This window comes from Botryllus schlosseri, chromosome 13, assembly GCF_051294905.1.
Source record: "Botryllus schlosseri isolate E-star chromosome 13, Bs_hap1, whole genome shotgun sequence".
Classification (NCBI taxonomy): Eukaryota; Metazoa; Chordata; class Ascidiacea; order Stolidobranchia; family Styelidae; genus Botryllus; species Botryllus schlosseri.
In genome coordinates, this window is record NC_137248.1 from 9,404,355 (window position 1) to 9,424,324 (window position 19,970).

At 39.1% G+C, this 19,970-nt stretch overlaps 1 protein-coding gene across 1 annotated transcript; it reads right to left on the minus strand.

The window, feature by feature from the left end:
• Nucleotides 1-1,712: 1,712 nt before the first annotated feature.
• LOC145454618 (uncharacterized) lies at nt 1,713-19,934 on the minus strand. Its single transcript, XM_080332611.1, has 24 exons — nt 19,704-19,934; nt 18,144-18,213; nt 17,958-18,085; nt 15,543-15,689; nt 15,342-15,476; nt 14,631-14,751; nt 14,395-14,521; nt 14,217-14,333; nt 13,537-13,754; nt 13,401-13,470; nt 9,451-9,664; nt 8,220-8,312; nt 7,982-8,157; nt 7,291-7,445; nt 6,347-6,517; nt 6,173-6,275; nt 5,684-6,112; nt 5,238-5,362; nt 4,986-5,088; nt 4,056-4,279; nt 2,804-2,956; nt 2,611-2,746; nt 2,156-2,344; nt 1,713-1,885 (listed from the first exon to the last, which is right to left on the minus strand). Exons 1-24 carry the CDS (start codon nt 19,719-19,721, stop codon nt 1,846-1,848), a joined length of 3,462 nt encoding a protein of 1,153 aa, XP_080188737.1. The 5' UTR covers nt 19,722-19,934; the 3' UTR covers nt 1,713-1,845.
• Between the last annotated feature and the right edge of the window lie 36 nt (nt 19,935-19,970).

A 19,970-nucleotide genomic window follows, 5' to 3' on the forward strand; every position in this document is an offset into this window, starting at 1 on the left:
GGATATTGATGCTATTAATTTCTGGTCTATGAACCTAATCTCCACCTCAGCCTACTGGCATCAACACCAAATGTGACAGTGTTTGATTGTGATCTCTCGGTTAGCCTATCTGTTGAATATTTCCATTCTCGTCCTTGTATCCTCCCTTGTCTATGCTTGCTTTTTTAAAGATGCCTACATGAACTCCTCAGCGCTTCGAAACGTTCTACAATTGAGACTCGAATCGCAGTCTTCCATGCCGATGTGGTGGATTAACCAGGGTAGACCACTTATCCTAACCAGGGGTATAAACCACTGAAATCCCTGACCATACTAAAACCTTATAGGTATTTCGTGTCCAAACACTTTGGATGGAGGCGGAGTTTTCACATGACGTTAAAAGGTTAGGAGATCGCTGATCACTTCTTTGCAGCAGGTCGCTCACTACGAAAATGTGAGAGATAGCCTTTATTTTTTTGTGTAAATTTAAACCTGAAGGTACATAATGCATATGCAAATGCATGTGATGCGTGATGATTGTCACGGTACGAACTGGTGAATTCTTCAAGGCAATTCCCAATCGTGCACTGCAGGGAATTCAACGACGTCGTTCATTTCTAACTACGATTCTTGCTGGGCGCACCGCAGCTGCTTGAGAGATGCAGAATAAGAATCTATCACAATGGTTAGGCACCAGCTAACAGGTGGTAATGCAATTAACTTGATAGCAACTCGGTTTCTGCAATACGCTGCCTAATCGTGGAAATCATTTCACTCACAAAACGACGCAAATTCATCCACTGCAAACTCTGATGATGGCCCGTGTATAACAACTGATGGTACTGTGTTAGTGGGTGTAGGCATTGCAGTATTGATTACTTTGAGAATTGTCACTTACCAGCAGACGAAACGTCAGTTCACTTGCAAAACGTTTCCTGTTCCTGCACAGCAGCTAGCCAGCTACGGTGTTGCCTACAAGATCTTGCTCCACATCCACACGAAATAAATTGAATAATTACTTATCCTGACAATTTCTAGTGCACCGACCAACCTTTACCGGAAACCACTGCACTAGACTATTGTGAATTATTATCACAACTAGGTCATACAAATATACCGTCTTCATTCTGTGAATGGTAACATCCCATCCATGCACATTACACATATCATACACGGTATATATGTAGCTTCAGTGGTGGCTTTTGGGGTGGGCGAGGTGGGCGGTCGCCCGCCCCCCCTGGTCGAAGGCCCCCCCTCTTTGGTTTATGCGATTTTTTCAAGGATTATAGCAAATAAACGGAGAAATCCGTGTACCAATCAAGAATATGATTCCGTACAGATGTGTCAATCATCATTAAATCTCTGCGTTTGTTAGAAAAGTCCCATATCCCGATATTCATCACGTCTCTGCATGCGTTAGAATTACTTAGTTTTGATGTAGTCTATCCTTGCACACATGCAATAGATATGGCAATAGATATGCAATAGATATGGCCGAATCCAGCACCCGGCTAAAACCCTTGATGTGGTGAAAGATAGATAATAATAACAATAATAGACGCAAAAGGGGGGTCTGGGGGGCGGAGCCCGCCCGAAGTTACGATTACATACTTATAGGGGGCCCCCCCGGTACGTCTCGCCCAGGGCCCCCCACTCGTAGGGCCATCACTGTGTAGCTTTGTTGTAAAAACTGGACTTGCTGAAAACCCAATTCTCCAACAACAGACGACAAATTCTGCAGTAGTTGATTATGTATTCTCTATTAAATAAGACAAAATCAAGGACACTAGAGTAGAAGTTGAAAAATATACCAGGGTTGGCGTGAGCAAATAATAAACATTTAAAATACTCCTTCGTTTGATTCCTCTACTTCTTCTGGGGACGTAGAAGAGAGATAGTTGGGTATCTAGAAATAGAAAATGAAGTATCAGAATCTGGTTAATTCTCAATATGCTTTGCTTACATTTGACCTGATATACGAGTGGGTCTCCAGTTGACTCAGATATAGCTACAGTAGTGTACTTGGTCAAACAATTTTTCTATAGCGAGACACAAACAAATCACATGCTCACAATCGCTGTTGTCTATATTCTAGGGCGAAAATATTATGTAGCGCAAAAAGGCCAGAACTTATCGAGCGCCACGCAATACAATACATACATATCCAGGTGCTTACTTTGCGGAAATTTGCCTTACATCACCGACAGATGAATATCTCGTTTTGAATTCGGACATTGGTATGCCAATGCCTGGCGGTCCGTAGTCCCGCAGCGTCGATGTAGGAGTGGGTCTTCTACTAGACCTGACCGAAGGAGGCCCGTCGGATTTTATATTCAGTGACGCGGTAAGTGGGAGAGAACAAGTCCTGGAAAATTAACGATACTTATCAATCTAATGTTGTACTTTGTATAGTGTCAAGGTTGCCTCAAATTGTAACTGTTACCGAAGTGATCTTTTTTCACCTACTACATGTTTTTAGATGCTGTGATATGATGTTTCTATGATTATACAATGGATATAAAGTAATCTTTTAGAATTAAGACAATTAATGTTAGACACAGATTTGAGTACTCAAATCATTCAGCCTAGTCCTAGTTACTATTTTAACCCCATCAGCCATTGATAACTTACATCTTGTTCGACTGCGGCCGGTCCACAATCCCACTAAGATAACCTGGCACACGAGGAGACATGTACACACGCGATTTTTTGTATTCTTCGTGCAGGTCCTTGCCTTGAGCCAGCCAGTTGTTGGCGAGTTTAATTCCTGCAAATTCGCGTGTAATTATACTGGCGGCACACGAAACGGGGGTGTTTTCCAAACCTCTGTCTTTGGATTGATCTCTGATCGCCGGAGTGCTTTGTCGTGACCTTTCGACTTCCAAACTGTGCCGCTTGTCGGGTGAGGATTGTAACGGTGACGACGGCCTTTGTGGAGGCGTCGGGCGTAATGCCACTACTTGTAAGCCGGTGTTGCCTGGGAATAAGCAAGTAAACTTCGATTAGGTTGTAAAATCGGAGTTGGATGCATCAAAGTAATGACTTTCTTATCAAAAACCAACCAGGTTAAATGACAAATTCCTGCACTTGATATATTTCACTGTTAAATACTTAAATACTAATCTCAAATCATACAAACACACTATCTCTCTATCACTCAAAGAACCTTCATTGCTACATGGACTTTGGGATTGCAGTCCCAGCCCAAGCTTAATCGCTACATCTCATTTGTGATTTCGACTCGCTCTAAATTGTGATACAGGGATCGAGCCAAAGATGTTAGGACAAAGTGGAATTGGATATACTGCAACTAGAATAATATGGTGATGATGTGAATTTCCAGAATGCTCAAAGTTTTGAAGAAAGTTTCAAGTGTAGCATAACTGACTGTGTCCTTGCATAAGTGGAACATCTCAAGTGTTGAAATAAAATGTGACACAGCATATATACTATATAGTTTGCCCATTTCTACTTTCGAATATGCTTGAGTATGCTCCTTATCCTGGAAATTTATTTCTCATAGTCCGTTGCAAAGAAACACGCAGATACTAGAAACAGGGAGTGCAACTAGATGAATAAATCAAGTTCAGTTTAGTAGAGATTGCTGTACGCCGCAAGATTGCTGTACAATGAAAATAGGAAGGAGTCTAGCGACTTGAAATAGTCTTTCAATCAAACATCCACCTTGGCCTATGGGTATGAATAAAATAGCATGTAAATAAGAGGCGTGAACACCGAATGATAAGTAACAGACGATAACATAAAAAGGACCAACAACAGCAAACATATTTATTATATTACTAACAATAGATGTAATAATTCCATTGATTTTTTAATTCTTCAATAACCTATATTTCTGTCGTACACGGATTACAGTTGACTTGATGATCTCGTACACCTCAAACTGCAGCCCTATTTCATCATTTCTCTTTTCATTATACCTCATATATATTACAATAACAAAATAAGCTTGATTGAGTGAAGTAGCGTGTGGCCTATGTGAGATCGTGGTTTGGTAATCTCTAACACAGATTAATAGGTACAGAATTATAGTACAAGTTAGAGAACAAACGTACCCTTTCTCGACTGGGCAGCATTTGGCGAGAACCTGACATTTGCCGATTTCAACATACTGTCGTCCAAAGTTAAATTCATGGACGAAGAAGCAGAAGATCGCCACGCTTCCGTGCGTTCCAGTTGGAATGACGACGCACTGTCCGGCCTATCAAACGCCACCGAGTCCCCGTACAGTTTTGAGAGGTTTTTCTGTCTTCCTGTGACGGCGCTTAATGGCCGAGCACTGAAACGAAAGTGGAGTTTTCAATGGCTTTGAAGCAAAATATTTTCGAGCGTTGGGACGGCATTTTGAATAACTTCGAAGAAGACTGTGACATCGGGCATTAGTCCGAGGTGGATGCCAGATTAAGAGACCGCAATGGTCGTTTCGGCGTCCTCCTATCTGTTCATAACATCGCATTGTGTTTCTTGTATATCGCATTGCACATTGTGTGTATGTCTTGGGCAGATGATAGTATATTCTGACGAATATTTAATATTGAATATCTAGTTCAGAGGTAGTCAGTAACGAAGTACTTCTACGGTTTTAGAGTAATCGAGTTTGTTTTATCTACTTGAACTATCAAGTACCTGAAAGTGGTTATGATTACAGTTACTAATTCCTCTTCTACTACAGTTTTATGCTAAACTACTACTACTAACTTCTCTTAAAGTAGGTTTATTGTAAATAGGATTTTGGGACAGTTTGGCATCACCTTTAGGCGTGATAATGTTATACTTATCTCCATCATCAAAGTGATACATATCTATCCACACACTTATTTCTACTAGGCAAAATAGAAAAATGTATAAGTCAGTGTTTTGGCTTCAAGTAGAGGCAGAAGTAGGTAAAAACATGACCATTACAGTGCTAGTAAATAAAACCTACTCGCATACTTCTCTACTGTACATCTCTGAAAATTCATCATTCCACCCAGACTAATACTGACCTCTGTGTTATCTTGGCATGTTTCGGCCGCCTCGCACTGACTGCTCGTCGTCCCAGCCGAGGCACCATATTGCGTTCCACTGCCAGATGCTTGGGACTCTCAACTGTTATAAAAATATACCAATATTGTCATTCTGACCTTTAAGTCTACACACAGACTTTGGATTTGAAGAAAAATCCTGCTTCGGTTAAGTAGCATGAACGATTATATCAGCTTCTTATAAAACATAGATTGTCGGGAATAGATTTGCACCTGGTTCCTTATCCATAAGAGCTTCAAGTTCAGGTTCTTGGTCGTTATCGACAAACGCTAGTTCATCTTCCAAGTTATGTGCGACGTCGGAAGCTTTGGAAGAAAGGTCTCCAGAGTTGATTTCTCTGAACGAATTACATTCATTGATGTCCAGTCCAGTTTGCCATAAGTGGAAAAATCATTCAACGATTTGTAGTTTAATATGATGCAATATTCCGTATAGGCTTAACAGTGAAGTATCCTACTTAACAAAGTTATTGATTTGGATGTAACATTTTGGTATTAATTGACCGGTCCAGCTCGCACACAATTCAAATTCAGTTTGCATCAAAGCAATCATACATCTTATGAATAAAAATAAGTCCCTATATCCTGCAAAATATTTAAAAATAAACACAACCTGTTTAGCAGTCAATGCTTCCACTTTGGAAAGATTTTCAACTTACTCGGATATCTGTTCTTTATCTAACTGAGATAAAGGCTCAGTCGTACCACCCTCCACATCTTGCGTCGTGTCGTTTGGTTCAACAATTTCAATAGCCGGAACGGAAACACCTTCTCGATCGTTCACAGTATCCAATTCTGATTCAATCTGAGTTTCGCCGTCGACAATATCACCAGCAATCAAACACGATTTATCAAGAAGAACAGTTTGCGCGCTTGACGCAATATCGACAGGATTCATTTCGGGATCAGTCCCGGCATCGTGAGTCGGGGCAGGCAGACTGAGATTCATTTTTTCCTTGAACACCGCAGAAAGAGGCCTTGGCGGCAACGGCGTCTGACCGATGTCCGATTCCGAATATTTTTCACTCGCGTCAATGATGAGATCGATGTTGATGTTGTGTTTGGCTGATAAAATTTGAGACGCGGCACTGAAATTGTCGGAAAAAAATGATTACTTCTGTATAGAATGTCATATATCGGTTATGAACCTTTCTTGGTCCTGAGCCATGGAAGACAGCCGGCTTCGGTATCCGTGTGATAACTTTCTGTGTGCTCTGTGACGTGTTGCATTTTCACGAATGGTGTTGGTGGCTTTCAAAACAAACCAATACAAGCATAATATACATGTACTTTTGTGCGATAAACATGACTTGAATTCATACTTGCATCTATTCTTTTCGCTTGTACGGCAGCGTGTAACGTGACTTTGTCGCCAATTGATCCGATCGGCTTCCAACAGTTCAACTGTGTGTCGTATTCGAGATTTTTGATGTCGACGTAACAGTAATGATCGTCCTCATTTCGGCTTTGTATGATGATTGCTCCGTTTGGTGCTGGATACACGGTAATATGGTTATCCCTGATAGTTTTTATCAATATATCCAATCACACGGGCTTGGAATAATCATAACAAATATTACACTATCAAGCTATTCAAAAGTGGTGAGGATATTGAACAAGAACTCGAATTGCGTCAATGACGTTAAGTACATTTTCACATCTATATTAAACAATTCATGCTTGTGTTTGCTAGAAATGAAAATATCACCGAAACTTTACATATGTCATGAAATTTTAGAATTAGACTTGTACCAACTACTAATTTAGTTAGTTGATGGTCAACTAACTAAAGTTTTTTGAGCAGTTCTAGTTCTAGTAGCAGATTTTGAAAATTGAGTAGTTGTAGTTCTAGTTCTAGTTGCGGATTTTGAATAGTGTGTACTTCTAGTCCTAGTTGCGGGTTTTGAAAAGTGAGTAGTTCTGGTTCTAGTTCTAGTTGCGGATTTTCAAAAGCGAGTAGTTCTAGTTCTAGTTCTGGTTGCGAGTTTTAAAAATTGAGTAGTTCTAGTTCTAGTTTCTCTTTTTGAAAAAATCCTGTAGTTACAAGTCTGCACCCTGTACAGTATGCTTTTCAAGAAATGATTACTCCGACCAAATTTACTCAAAGTCAACTTCATATACGATAGATTACTCGAAAAATATATATCTTACCAGGACAAATTACGATTTTATATTGGCAACCACATACAGATCGTAAATACGCCTGCTCGAGAAGACACGACGCCCTTACTTTCTCTTAATCTTCGAAATTATCGATACAACACACCTGGGATAGAGTTCATTTGAACAAGTCCAATATTCGGTTCAGGAATGGCGATCACTCTCGCCATATTTTGAGGCCCGAGAAGAATGTTACTCCCCAGTGTAACCCTCGGTTCATTAGCGCAGGTAGACAATGCCGCTGCTTTCAACGGGGGATTCCTGAAATTAAGAACCGCAATGAAAACGTCATCAGTTGAGATGTACTCAGGTGGTCAGCAACAAAGACTTCAAGATTTCTAATTTTTCACAGTACTTAAGTATGTTCTGACAAGTTGTGCTATTTAGTAAAGTAGAAAGTAGTTTGAGGGTATCTCAGCATAGACTTTATGAGTGAAATTGTTATCATAACTGGACAAAATAGCCCCTGTATCACAGTAACTGATTATATTTCCGAAATTTGCAGCTATTTGCTGTGTCATTAATAATTTTGTGTTAGTAACAAAGATGCAACTTGTCATTTCAAAGTAGCCAACTCAGATTACCTGCTAAAATCATGCGAACCATCAACAAAATCTACTTTTTGAAACTACTTACTTGGACTACTTTTCGTATCTCCATTTATACTTCCACTTGAAGGAGTTCTGACATCTCTTGGAAATCCTTACTACTACTTGCACTTTACTGGATTACCTCTACTTCTACTCGAGTACCATCGATGAATACCTTGACCACCTCTGGATGTACTTATTAGTTACCCGTAGATATGCGGAGAGGCTCTTCTTCTCCCTGACGTAAGATGTTCTCCTGATGACAGTATGGCTGATTTTGGCCTTTTGGGGTAAGCCTTCTTCGTGTCCAGGATTACTTTCCATTCGGAACGAGTCTCGTTTGACGGCAAGAACTTGTTATCGGATGTAGGAAAAAGGTATTGCTGAAAATACATGACTCTCCAGCATATTTTACAACGCCAAATGTCATCATCCGTGTCCATACCGAAATAGCGGCGTATCGAACGTCGAATGTTGATCTTTCGATCTGGTGAAGGCTGTGGTCTGATATCTCGTTACACAAGTTCTGCATGTCGCCCTGGGCAAGTAAATATATGGTTAAAAGAAAAAGGGATTAGTTGATAAAGAGTTCGTTAAGCACTTCTGGGAAGGGAATCAATGGCGGTTCTTTTTAACCGCGTTTATTTTCAGGTGTCATGGGAAACGTTTTAGTGCGCATAGGAGGTTGTAGAATTGGAGTATAATTTCAACTTTGCATGTACTTGAGTCTATTTTCACCAGAACCCATCCAAAATGATAAAGGATTATGCTAAAAACTTGCAGTAAACTTTTCCTAAGTGAAAATGTTTCAAGTTTGAAGAAAACAGATTTCAACATCTTATAATGCAAGCAATATCAAACATACAACTACTACACACGGGCATTCTCGAAGGACAACTACTATATGATCAGGACAGAATACAAGAAAACGCAGCGCTCTATCAAGTATGTCAGACCTGTAGTGTGGGACAGCATCTCGCCGGCTATCAGACAGTCGTCGATCACGTCCACATTCAAATCGAAATACAAGCAATTTCTTTTGAATCAATACTAGTCTGCCCTCAAGATTACCGAACCACAATCTGACATATCGACCTCGCCTACCGACACATTCAACATTCATTTTTGTCGCCTACTTTTATGTTTTCCTTTCTTTTATCCAGTGTGCATGCCTCTTATTAACATGCTGTAGGCCAAGGTGGGTGCTTCATATCGTTTCGGCACCATCCATCTTTTCATTATATTGCAATAGTGTCGTGTATTGATTTGATAAAATTTTTAATATAATGGTGATGATATCGTCCCAAGCTAACGGTCAAAGTAAACATACTTCCATCCTCTACTTGGGTAATAGTTATGACCGGCCTTGGAAAGCGCGGCATCTACCAATCCAAATTATGTGTATCAACGAACTGCTTCAGTGGGAAATTATAGAAATTGTATCAAAAAGGCTTCTGGTACAAAACTTCAATATCTCAACAACAATACATTTGAATTGCCAAATTTATTCCACCCCAAGCTTTCCGACTGACTTTCGCCAGGAGCCAACATCACTAAATGCGGTTAACGAAATTCGAAATATAGAAAGAATTTTGTCGTTGTGACAACACAATGATTGGCATAAGAGACAGATTACAAAAATAAGCGAATTTAATAAATGAATTGAATCTCCATACCCCTTGTTCCCTCGTTTCCTTGGCGATCTCTACCATTTTGCTGGTCAAGGTCAAGTCGCCGGTGGCTGTTTGCAGAAGCGCCCGCACCGCAGGGTCGTTTTCGATGAATTTGTAAAACGAAGGTACCACGTTAAGCAAGAGGAGTATCTCCGACGCCAGCAGGGTTAGATGTTCTTCCTTCGACTGCTCCACCAATCTCTTTGCATAGCTTGCTCTACAGATGAAGATTAAAAGGGTTTCAATTCAAGCTATATCTAATTACCCTGCTACGGGCACCGCTTTTTTCATGGAATCTGCCATACCACCCTATGCAGGAAGATTGAAATAGGAAAAATTTCAATACATTTTCATACATACGTTACAAAGAGGTGGATAAAGTAGTCGGTGTCGATACTCAAGTACCCCGAAAAATTTCCAAGATATGTCAAAATTACTTCATGTAGAAGTAGACAATGAAAGGTACTCAAGCAATTAGCTTCAAAAGTAGATTTACCTTGAGCTGTAATCGGAGGAGGTTATTTTAGAAATCGTAGGATGAATCTTCGCGACTGACGCAAAACGACTAGCTTCTTGTAGGTACAAAACATCAATATACAATTGAATGGTACATTCATATTTAAATGAAGCCGTCAGCAGACTTGTACAAACTAGACATTTAGTTAGTTGATGGTCAACTAACCAACGGTTTTTCGAGTAGTTCTAGTCGTTCATTTTGAGAATTGAGTAGTCGTAGTTCTAGTTCTAGTTGCGGATTTTGAAAATTCAATAATTCTACTTCTAGTTCTAGTAGCAGATTTTGAAAATTCAGTAGTTCTAGTTCTAGTTGCACATTTGAAAAAAATATTAGTTGCCGAACATCTAGAAAACACATGTCGTGGTTTCGGGCGAATTGAGATGCCGGTGCTCTGTTGAATGATGTCTGTGCAGCCATTACTCGATCAGAGACATGACTGCTAACAGTGGCGTAGCCAGCGGGTGGCTTTTTGAGGTCGTAATTTCTCCCATTTCAAACTCAAAACCCCGTTGCTTTGAAATGTTGATTCAATGTCTGATATTTCCAAAAAAATAAAAATTAATGTGTTGAGAATGATATCCAGTTTTGTACGGTTCTTTACCTTTAATGACTTGGGAACAGTTACGCCACAGGTCAGCTACTATTTTCTGAGAATGACAGGCAGGAAATACCTTAGCGAGCTGAGTCAAAAGTTTGCACTATATTCGGCGGTGTATTAATTTCTAATAATAATTTATAAATTGCAAGCAATGAATTACGTGGTTAACGCAAGCTTCTTGGTGAATGTGCTACTATTAGGAAATTAGGAATTTGGAGTGAAAGTACAAATGTAATATTTATCCCACGTATTTATTCAAAACAATGGTAAACAAGAAACATTGTTAACTCTTTTTAATCACTCCAACCCATAGACACGTCCTTCTATTAAGACACCAAAATGTATGGCATGTCGCAGCTTGGTCACTATCCCGAGTGGTGTGTAGCTTGGTAAAATCATCCTGTTGTTTTGGTAATTTTGCTGGCAAGTTTTCCGAATTCGTCTTCTCGCAGCCTCCGCCAAATGACGGCGCGCTTATGTCATAATCCCGACTTAAATCAACCCATGTCATATCGACTTTTATTATGAATTTAAATTACGCCAGGGACGGGGTACCTTTGGCACGCGTTCCAAAAGTGGCTCGCAAGATGATATTTCATGACACGCTAAATGATTTGATGTGCATTATTATAATCATGTCTCTTGCAAAAAGTGAAACAACAGTTTTCAAAATGGAAAAAGCTCAAAGGTGAATCCAAATTATTTCGTAAATCAACAGGAAGTAGGGTCTTTTGGGACAGATTTTATTTTTCTTCAAAATTTTCTCCGCACTCCACACTCGACGGACCGTAAAATGCCCAGGTCTGCCCTATGCCAATCTACAAGCCTTGGGGGAACCCCTAATTTTCAGTGAGTCACAAAATAAAAGTCCAACACATGTGTGCATCCCATATGTGTTGTAATCTGTAGGACTACCAGTAAAGCTACTCAGGCAGACTTGTACAAACTACCCATTTAGTTAGTTGATGGTCAACCAACTAACGGTTTTTTGAGTAGTTCCAGTTGTAGTTCTAGTTGCAGATTTTGATAATTGAGTAGTTGTAGTTCTAGTTGCGGATTTTGAAAATCGGGTAGTTCCAGTCCTAGTTATAGTTGCGAGTTTTAAACATTGAGTACCTGTAGTTCTAGTTCTAGTTCTAGATCTAGTTGTGCTTTTTGAAAATTCAGTAGTTTGTACAAGTCTGCTCGTCAGGGGTAATCGTCAGCAACTAGTAGAGAATTAGAAAGAACATTGGGGGAGAGGAGGTCAAGATGAGATACGGGGCAAGATGAGACTTGCAATTTTTTCATAAATTTTTTTTCTGATGGACAGATTCCTTCAATTATGTTGTTCCCATCATGTCATTCTATAGTCCTACCATATTAACAAGGCAAACAGATTTGAGGTTGGGCAGAAAAATGCCAAAAACTATATTTTCACAGTCTATGTCAGTTATGTGAATTCATGTTTGTAAGGGCATACCTATCATAGTACTTCATATTATAAAACAACATTACTGGAGCTGGTTGAGTGCAATATTAGCAGTGTAATCATGCACTTACCTCTGAAAAGTAATAGACAGAAAATTTTTTATTCAAGTTTATACAATAATTGAGGTGTGGGGGTAAGATGAGACAAAACCATGGGGGTAAGTTGAGACATGGGTATCAGAGGGCTTTTCTACTGAAGGCATCGCAAGATTCAAAATTTACTGTTGAAGGCACACAAAATCTATTATTTATCTAGTAGTTTACCAGATGTGACATAACAAAACAAAATAATAACGAAATTCTTATTGTTGCTGGATCTCATCGATAATTGGTATTCGATGTCATTTAAATTTGTATATGATGTACAAATTCTTTTGGAAAGTGAATTATTTCATGATTATTACATTTTATTCACGATGTTGGTAGTTGATTCATCGTTTGGGATGAATTGGTGGTGTATTGAGCAAGAATTGCTTGGTGTCTCATCTTGAACACAGTGTGTCTCATCTTACCCTCACATGGGGGTAAGTTGAGACATTTGAGCAAGAATTTTTGAGGGTCAAGAAATCCACCAGTATGTTGTTCAATATAACTCAAGCCATAGCCATAAATAGTACAGATCACAGGCTTTCCATTGGTACCAAAATTAATTCTCAGAAGGCATTACTCTTTGAGTGGCGTTGAATTTTCAGAAAAGTGTCCAGAAAAGTATCTCATCTTGGCCTCCTCTACCCTATATCAACAATCGTATTGTCGTATTTTGTGATACAATTGTTGATATACAATGTACTTTCCAATTCTCTACTGGTTGCTGAAGATTACCCCAGATGAGTGTCAGCCGACAATATTCGTGTTCATTTCGATATCAATATACTATTCAATTGCATAATGACTAAATCGACACTACGTACAATCTTTGAAAATAGATTCAATTACAATGGTACAGAGGCCTTTTAATGTGGTTCTTATAACTATTTTACTCATAAAATCGATGTGAACTTATCGCGAAACCGCTTTCTACTTTTTAAATCATAAAATAAAAGTAGTCTTGCCTATAAACCGGTCAAGTAGAAGTTAAAGTAGTCTACAAACATAATCTCTCGAATAAATAACACAAGTAGGCAAAACCTTGAGTATTAGGAAAAAGCAGCAGTACTTTGCGGCCAAGCACTACTTCCCAGTTTAATAAGTGGAAAGAAGTAATTGAATCTGACGACTGTAGCAATAGAAATAGATATGGCAGTAGTCTAAAATAATTCACGTAAGTAATGGAAGTAGAGGAAATCTACCCGAGTATAGTCCTTTGGTATAGTCTGGTTTTCTTTAAAGCAGGTAATCACGATAAAATTCACAATGAAAGTAACTTACTCTTTCAAATTTGGTGCAGTGTGGGGTCGTAAATATGATGACATGTGAATTCTTTGGTCTTTTGCCTTATCTGTAAGGTATCAACGATGTAGCGGACACGCAGCACTCATAACAGCGGTATTTCTGTAACACTCACCAACACGAGTGCTCGAACGCCGTCTCCAATTTTTCCAATCCCACCGTAACAAGTCCGATACGAGATAGTACAGACAAAGATACAATCTGTCGTACAATCCACCGTCGCCTTCAAGACACATGTCGCGATCCAGCTTGCAGGCACTCAGTAGCAATGACGACAGCCTGATCTTCCATTGCCGGCTCAACGTGAAGAGTAGAGGAATATCAACTTGAGCGCTGAAATTTTTGATCATCATAAGACTTTGATAACGGCGGACAACTTATGTGTTCTAGTATGTGCCACTCGCCAAATAACGAAATTGTGTCCCGAAAATGATCACGATAGGTACCGTATACAAAAGCTACGAAAGCACCGTCCTAACGCTTGCAAGCAATAAAACCACTTGACTGGAAGCAATCAATTTCGTTGTCCCAGTACTGGTAGTGAAAAATTTGGAATGTGCACAATTTTTTCAGTAGGCCTACTCTAGTTATGTTGTGGCCAATGTTCCCTCTGAGCTGCTAACGTGCGCAAATGCGCAGTGCTGACACGGTCTCTGCGCACAGAAAATCTAAGTTGCGCACAAAGAATCCGAAGTCATGACCTTTTTTTTAGTCGTTACGCACTATAAACCCACACATGCTAGGTTTCATCCTGATTTGCAGACAGTCTATTTCAAAGGTACAAAATGCTCTTACTAGGATTGTAGTTTCGTTATTCGTAAAGTCTCATTCAACAAGTCGCCAGGTATCGAAAATTCGAGAGTGGCAAGAAGTATAAGTAACAACACGTTGCAGTGTTCCCTCTCTTCCGCTCTGTAATATAGGAAACGTTTTGGCATACGAAAATAGGGACTGAAAAATCTCAATCACCGACCTCGCTGTGATGATTTCAAGTAGATAATCGTTCGGAAATGATGAATTGCCAACGAAGCACTTTGGTATCATGCTCAAGTCGGTTTGCATATTTTCAAAAAGGAAAGACAGCCGTCTTTGGTCGGTGCCTAAACTCAAAGCAACACGCACAGCTCAATATACCTCACCATAAAATTACTAGCTTTAAAAGTTTGCACCATGAGCCGCTCTAAATCAAGTGCAATGGTAATAGTTTACCGGCGGAATGAATCTCATTTCTTGCAAATTTCGAGACAAGTACCGCCGTTCGCACTCCGTGAATACTGCTTTGATGAATTCGTTGTCTTGTAGTCAATGGTCTTTCTCCAAGTTTCCTTCGCTGGTAACAAGTATGGTGGATGATTTTAAGCAGCTAATCAACAAGTTACTGGCATTCCTGGCTGTTTAATTTACTGCAAGAAAAGTTAGATTAGAAAATTGGTGATTTGAGTTAAGGCACTAGTAAATTCGGGTACACGCAATTAAATGAAATCAAGTCAAATTTAGGGGCCCTACCGAAATAGCTCGGAAGGATATTATTTTGATATTGTTTTACAGTTAGACATAGTTTGATTGACATCAATTTTCTTTTAATACCCAATTTCAAATTCTGGTTGCAGGGCTGACAAATCAAATCATCCAACATTCAGATCTCTAATTAACCTACATTCCATTATGGCGGAGCGGTAAAATTTAATCACATGATCTTTGATTGGGAATTACTGAAATACAATTTTACCTAATGCAATATAATTTGGAAAGCCTACGTTCAACGTTGCAACCAAGTAGTGAAATCGAAGTTGCCTGCACGGTAATTGACAATCAAAACTTTACAGCTATTTGCGGGTATAAGTATGTAAACTCACAAATCCTCGGTACCATCACTAGCATATATAAATCTGAGTAAATCGGTATCCAAACATGACTCACAACAGGCCGACTTGATAACGCAGAGTCGTGAAAGAAATTTTGCGTTTGATTCCGTTCTGCGCTTGTGACGATTCTACCGTCCAACATCCAGATATTAGGAAGACAATCGATAACGTGGACGCGATAACATGAATCCTTAATCAAGATGAATATTCTATTACTTTTACTTGCCGTAGTCGTACAAGACCAAAGGTTCCCAACCTTTTCCAATTCCGGATTGCCGATTAAGTGTAGGTCTAAAATGACCACATTTTGTATACGTCCCAGTTCTTTCCATGTTATATTATTGTAAGATAGGTCCAAAGTACCGAAGGCGTAGAAGTGGGAGACCTCAGACAGGCTGCTGATCTGAAAGGCAAAGATGTCTAAACGGTGAAGAGAGCCATGATATGATTTTGAAGGGTGAAACTTTTGGTAGATTGGAGCAAATAGATTCTATTGTTGGTACTTTTTCTGGCTTAAAAATATTTGATCAGTTCAAAAAACCATAAGATTGTGACACAAGAAAAGAATATGAGTCAAAAAGTTTGTCAATCAAGCACCCAGATTGAGCTGCATCAGGGGTGACCAACATGTGGCCGTGAGGTCATATTTTGCGGCCCGCAAAATTTTGAAATTGATTTCAGTTTCAAAACGTCGTTATATTTTCAAAATAAGCTACTGTGTTCTCCTGTTCCCAACATCACTACTCCTCACTAGTTGAAACGGCTTGGGCGTCGGCAACAGCATTCCATCGAGGAGAATCAGCTAATATGAATGGGCAGATTGCCTTGACATGCAATGGCCCGGACACTGCAAAGACCGAGACGCTGAGTAAACAGCTTAGGGCTTCCCCAAAAGATCAAGAATTACAGATAGTCTTTTAGATAGTAGGCTACTGTGTTTTGCTAATCCCAGTGTCGATTTTTTAGTCGCTTAAAAGCGTTGTCAGGTATTGTGCGCAGCTCATAGTTCAAAATAAAATTGACGATCTAGATGTTTTTGTTGAATTGAGGCTATATTTCTTTAATAAAATATTATTTCTTTTGTTGGAGCATTGCCCGTCGCCCATGTTAAAGAGCACAGCATAAAGATTTAAAAACGTGGTTGCAAAAAGTGTGGTCTATGTTGTCTCGATATTACATTCTTGCGGTCCTACGAAATTTGAAAAGTGGTCCGCGACCCGTTTTGAGCTGACCACCCCCGGCCTACATAATGGCAATAAAAAATTTAAAAAGAGTTGGCAAAATGAGGCATGTGCCTGTACACAGAATGAGCAATACCACAAAATAGGTATGTGTTGGCATGAGTGAAATTGATACCAGTATGTCAAAAAGTGATTCGGTAATCTGAAACGCAGGCTAGTACCACGCGATGTTTTATTTACACGGTTTGCACTTTTCCTGATTTGCAGAACTTTAATCTTCTGAATTCAGGATTAGCGGTGTTTTGTAAATTAGTGTGCACCGAAAGAGTAGCAATTTCAGTGGGAATTCAGTACAGTAGAGTTATAGAACCCATGGACTTTATCTTTTAGCGCCAGCATGTGTGGAGTAGCAATAAGGTATCATAGAAAATGCAAATCAATCAGTTGATTTAGCACAAAATGAAGTGCCATTGCAATTCTAAGTGAGTATGTGAAGACAAACCCTAAATATACATCAGGTAGCCTATACATAGAATATGTCCACCTATTGTCTACTAATACTACCAGACTAGACACATGAAAAGGAATGCTTTGTTTGGAAAGTAACATCTCGCCCAAGCTAGTTTCAGATTTGAAAACAATAGTTCAATAAGCTCTCCACTTTTCAAATTCCCGCTTACATCAATATTGATACAACTGTTGCTCTCCAAAGGATGGTTCTCAAGTGTCACAATAAAATTTACCGTGCCACTTTATTAATGAGTAGAACTATGTGCCTCATGCAAAATTTGTAAACAGAATTTATGTTATTATATTTACACTCAATATTAATACACCGGCAGGTTGAATAAATAGTCAAACACGAAACAAAAATCTGACAACGCTATAGATATACGGTATTAAACAATTATAGTCCTATGATTAGACAGGTTTACTGCTTCAAGTGTTAAAGTCCGATGTAATTTTGGATGATTACTCTGGCTTAACATTGTTAGAATACAAAGGTCACTAAAATTACCTGAACAAATGTTTCTTACGAATTAAAGGCTTAATGAGTTGAGTCGTAATTTCAGCAGTGGTACTCTACATTCAAGGACATTTCGAAATCGAGGTGGCAGTGCCTCCCATTGTGTTCACACACTTAACTGCTAGACTAAATCGGCACACGCCTTGTAAATGTTAAACACGATTTTCAGAGGATTTCTTAAACTTAAGTTATGTAGTAGGCTTACCGGTACCGTATATAATTATATGAAATACATAGACTGCAATTAAAGAGAGCAGCAGAAAAAGGTCATGAAAATGCTAAGTGTACATGAAAATTTGCAAAATTTGTTTACTAACCGTCACTATACTGGACATTATCATATTTTCAGTCTACAATAGTGCAATGTGCGCAACAAATCAGTGGTTTGGACGACAATATTATATCAAAAAATACCAAGATTTTAAAAAATTATCTGAAGTGAGCCTATCCTATAACAGCATACCTGGTTGTGAGACAGATTGACATTCCATAAGTGTTCACAGCACTTGATGCCTTCAACCTCTTCAATGTTATTGTGGCTGAGATCAAGCACTTGAATACGTCCGCAATGGCCAAGTCCTTCAATAGCACCTGCGATAAGCGAACCGTTATGAAGACGTGCTGTTCCACAGAGTTTGAAACTTCTCACCAATGCCGAGCCCTGATATATCCAAGTATGTAGCTGTATCAAGTGCCTGCTTTGCGCGATGCTTCAATATCTGCAAGGAGTGGAGAGCGTGAATAAATCTTGTAACAGACTTGGATTAGAGTTGACCGAAATATTTGATTTGGGCTATTGCGAATGAAAAGTAGAGAAGATTCAATAGAATAAGAAAATAAGTGAGTTTCCTTGTTAATGCATATGGCTGAAACTTAGGTTTACCATACGTCTGGACCCCGACGCAGCGAATGTCAGAGTTTCGTAAAAAATCATATAAACGGGAGTCGAGTCAAAGTGATGACCTTTTTTTCATTCAACACAGTATTATCGGTCGAAAGTTTTCAAAATCACCTCTTTTCTTTTGCGGTGCTGGAGCTTTCAGAATTCTTGAAATTCGGAACTCAAAATATGGTAACGCTACTGAAACTGATCGCTTCGACTTACAGCAATCTAAGATTCTAGAAGTCACATTTTCTGTACAAGTCAAATTTAAAATTTATTCTACATTAATTAGCCTAAGCTATAAGACTATAGACCAGTGGTTCTCAACTTTTTTCCGACTCATCGCCCCCCTTATCGAGCTCGACACATATTTTCACCCCCATATTTTCGGAACCGAATGAGGGCATATAAACGATCAGCTTTCGATGCAGATCCAGAACAACCCGTTTTTCACGTGCATTTCGTGCCGATTAATTAAAGATAGTGTTCTAATATTTACGCCCCCACTATCGCCCTTTCGTTATTTTCACCCCGTTCCTCAAAATCGCCCCCGTTGGGAATCAGTGTCACTGCTATAGACCATCTGAAATGCCTAACTGATAGTTAATCGCAATCACTTATCACTTATATCTCAATTGTCAGTCTGCTGTATATGACTGTTGCATTGCAATGCAAGACTGCAGTTATTGAACGCAGTCCGTGTCCATATAGCGTATCAGGTTATCACTATTTACATATTCTAGATCAAAGATGATTATACGAAAACAAGACAATATTTATAACTCATAAAAAATAGCGTGAGATGAAGTGAATGTAAATATGTGAAGAATGTATAAATTACTATCTCATTAGTTTTTCTATTATAATTATCTATTCTGTTGATCTTTGGCACCATAGAAGACCTGACTGATCTAGATAACATACCACTGTTAATGAATAACCAACCCCGATATACGATTTTTATAAAGATTGGTGACAGTGACAGCACATTAGGCTACATGAACTATTTTATATAAATATTATTATAAATCAAAATCAAGTTGCCACATTTGTGGCCTTTAAGCCAAGTTAAAGACTCGGAGATTCCATTCTCCAGTGCCATCGAAGGCATATCCTCCAGAAGACTATGAAAAATTTGCAGTTTATATTTTTTCATTGAGAAATACAACCGTCTGCACAATTGAATGCCAGGCAAAAATACAAATGCAGGGACGAAATAGCATCTGGTCTTACAACATATACGCTGGAATTTTGAAAAGAACGCATCTATGATATTTTTTTGAATAATTTCGTAAGCAAATTTATGAGATTTACACATTCTCTCACCTTATTCGTAATTTTCATCTTTCAAAATGCGTTAGTGTCTGAATGCATATGTGTGCAATACGCATATAGGTTCTGCATCAAAGTCTTCCACGTCCATCTTAATATCATATCTACATATTCAATAATACTTGCGAAATATATAGTTTACTACGCGGCATTTCTCGTATCATAGAAATTTAACTGCACGCGCGCGACCACAACGCTGGCCCCGTGAAAGCTTCGGTGGTTGCCTTGGTAAGATTTGTTTTGTGGATCTAGGCTACAGCG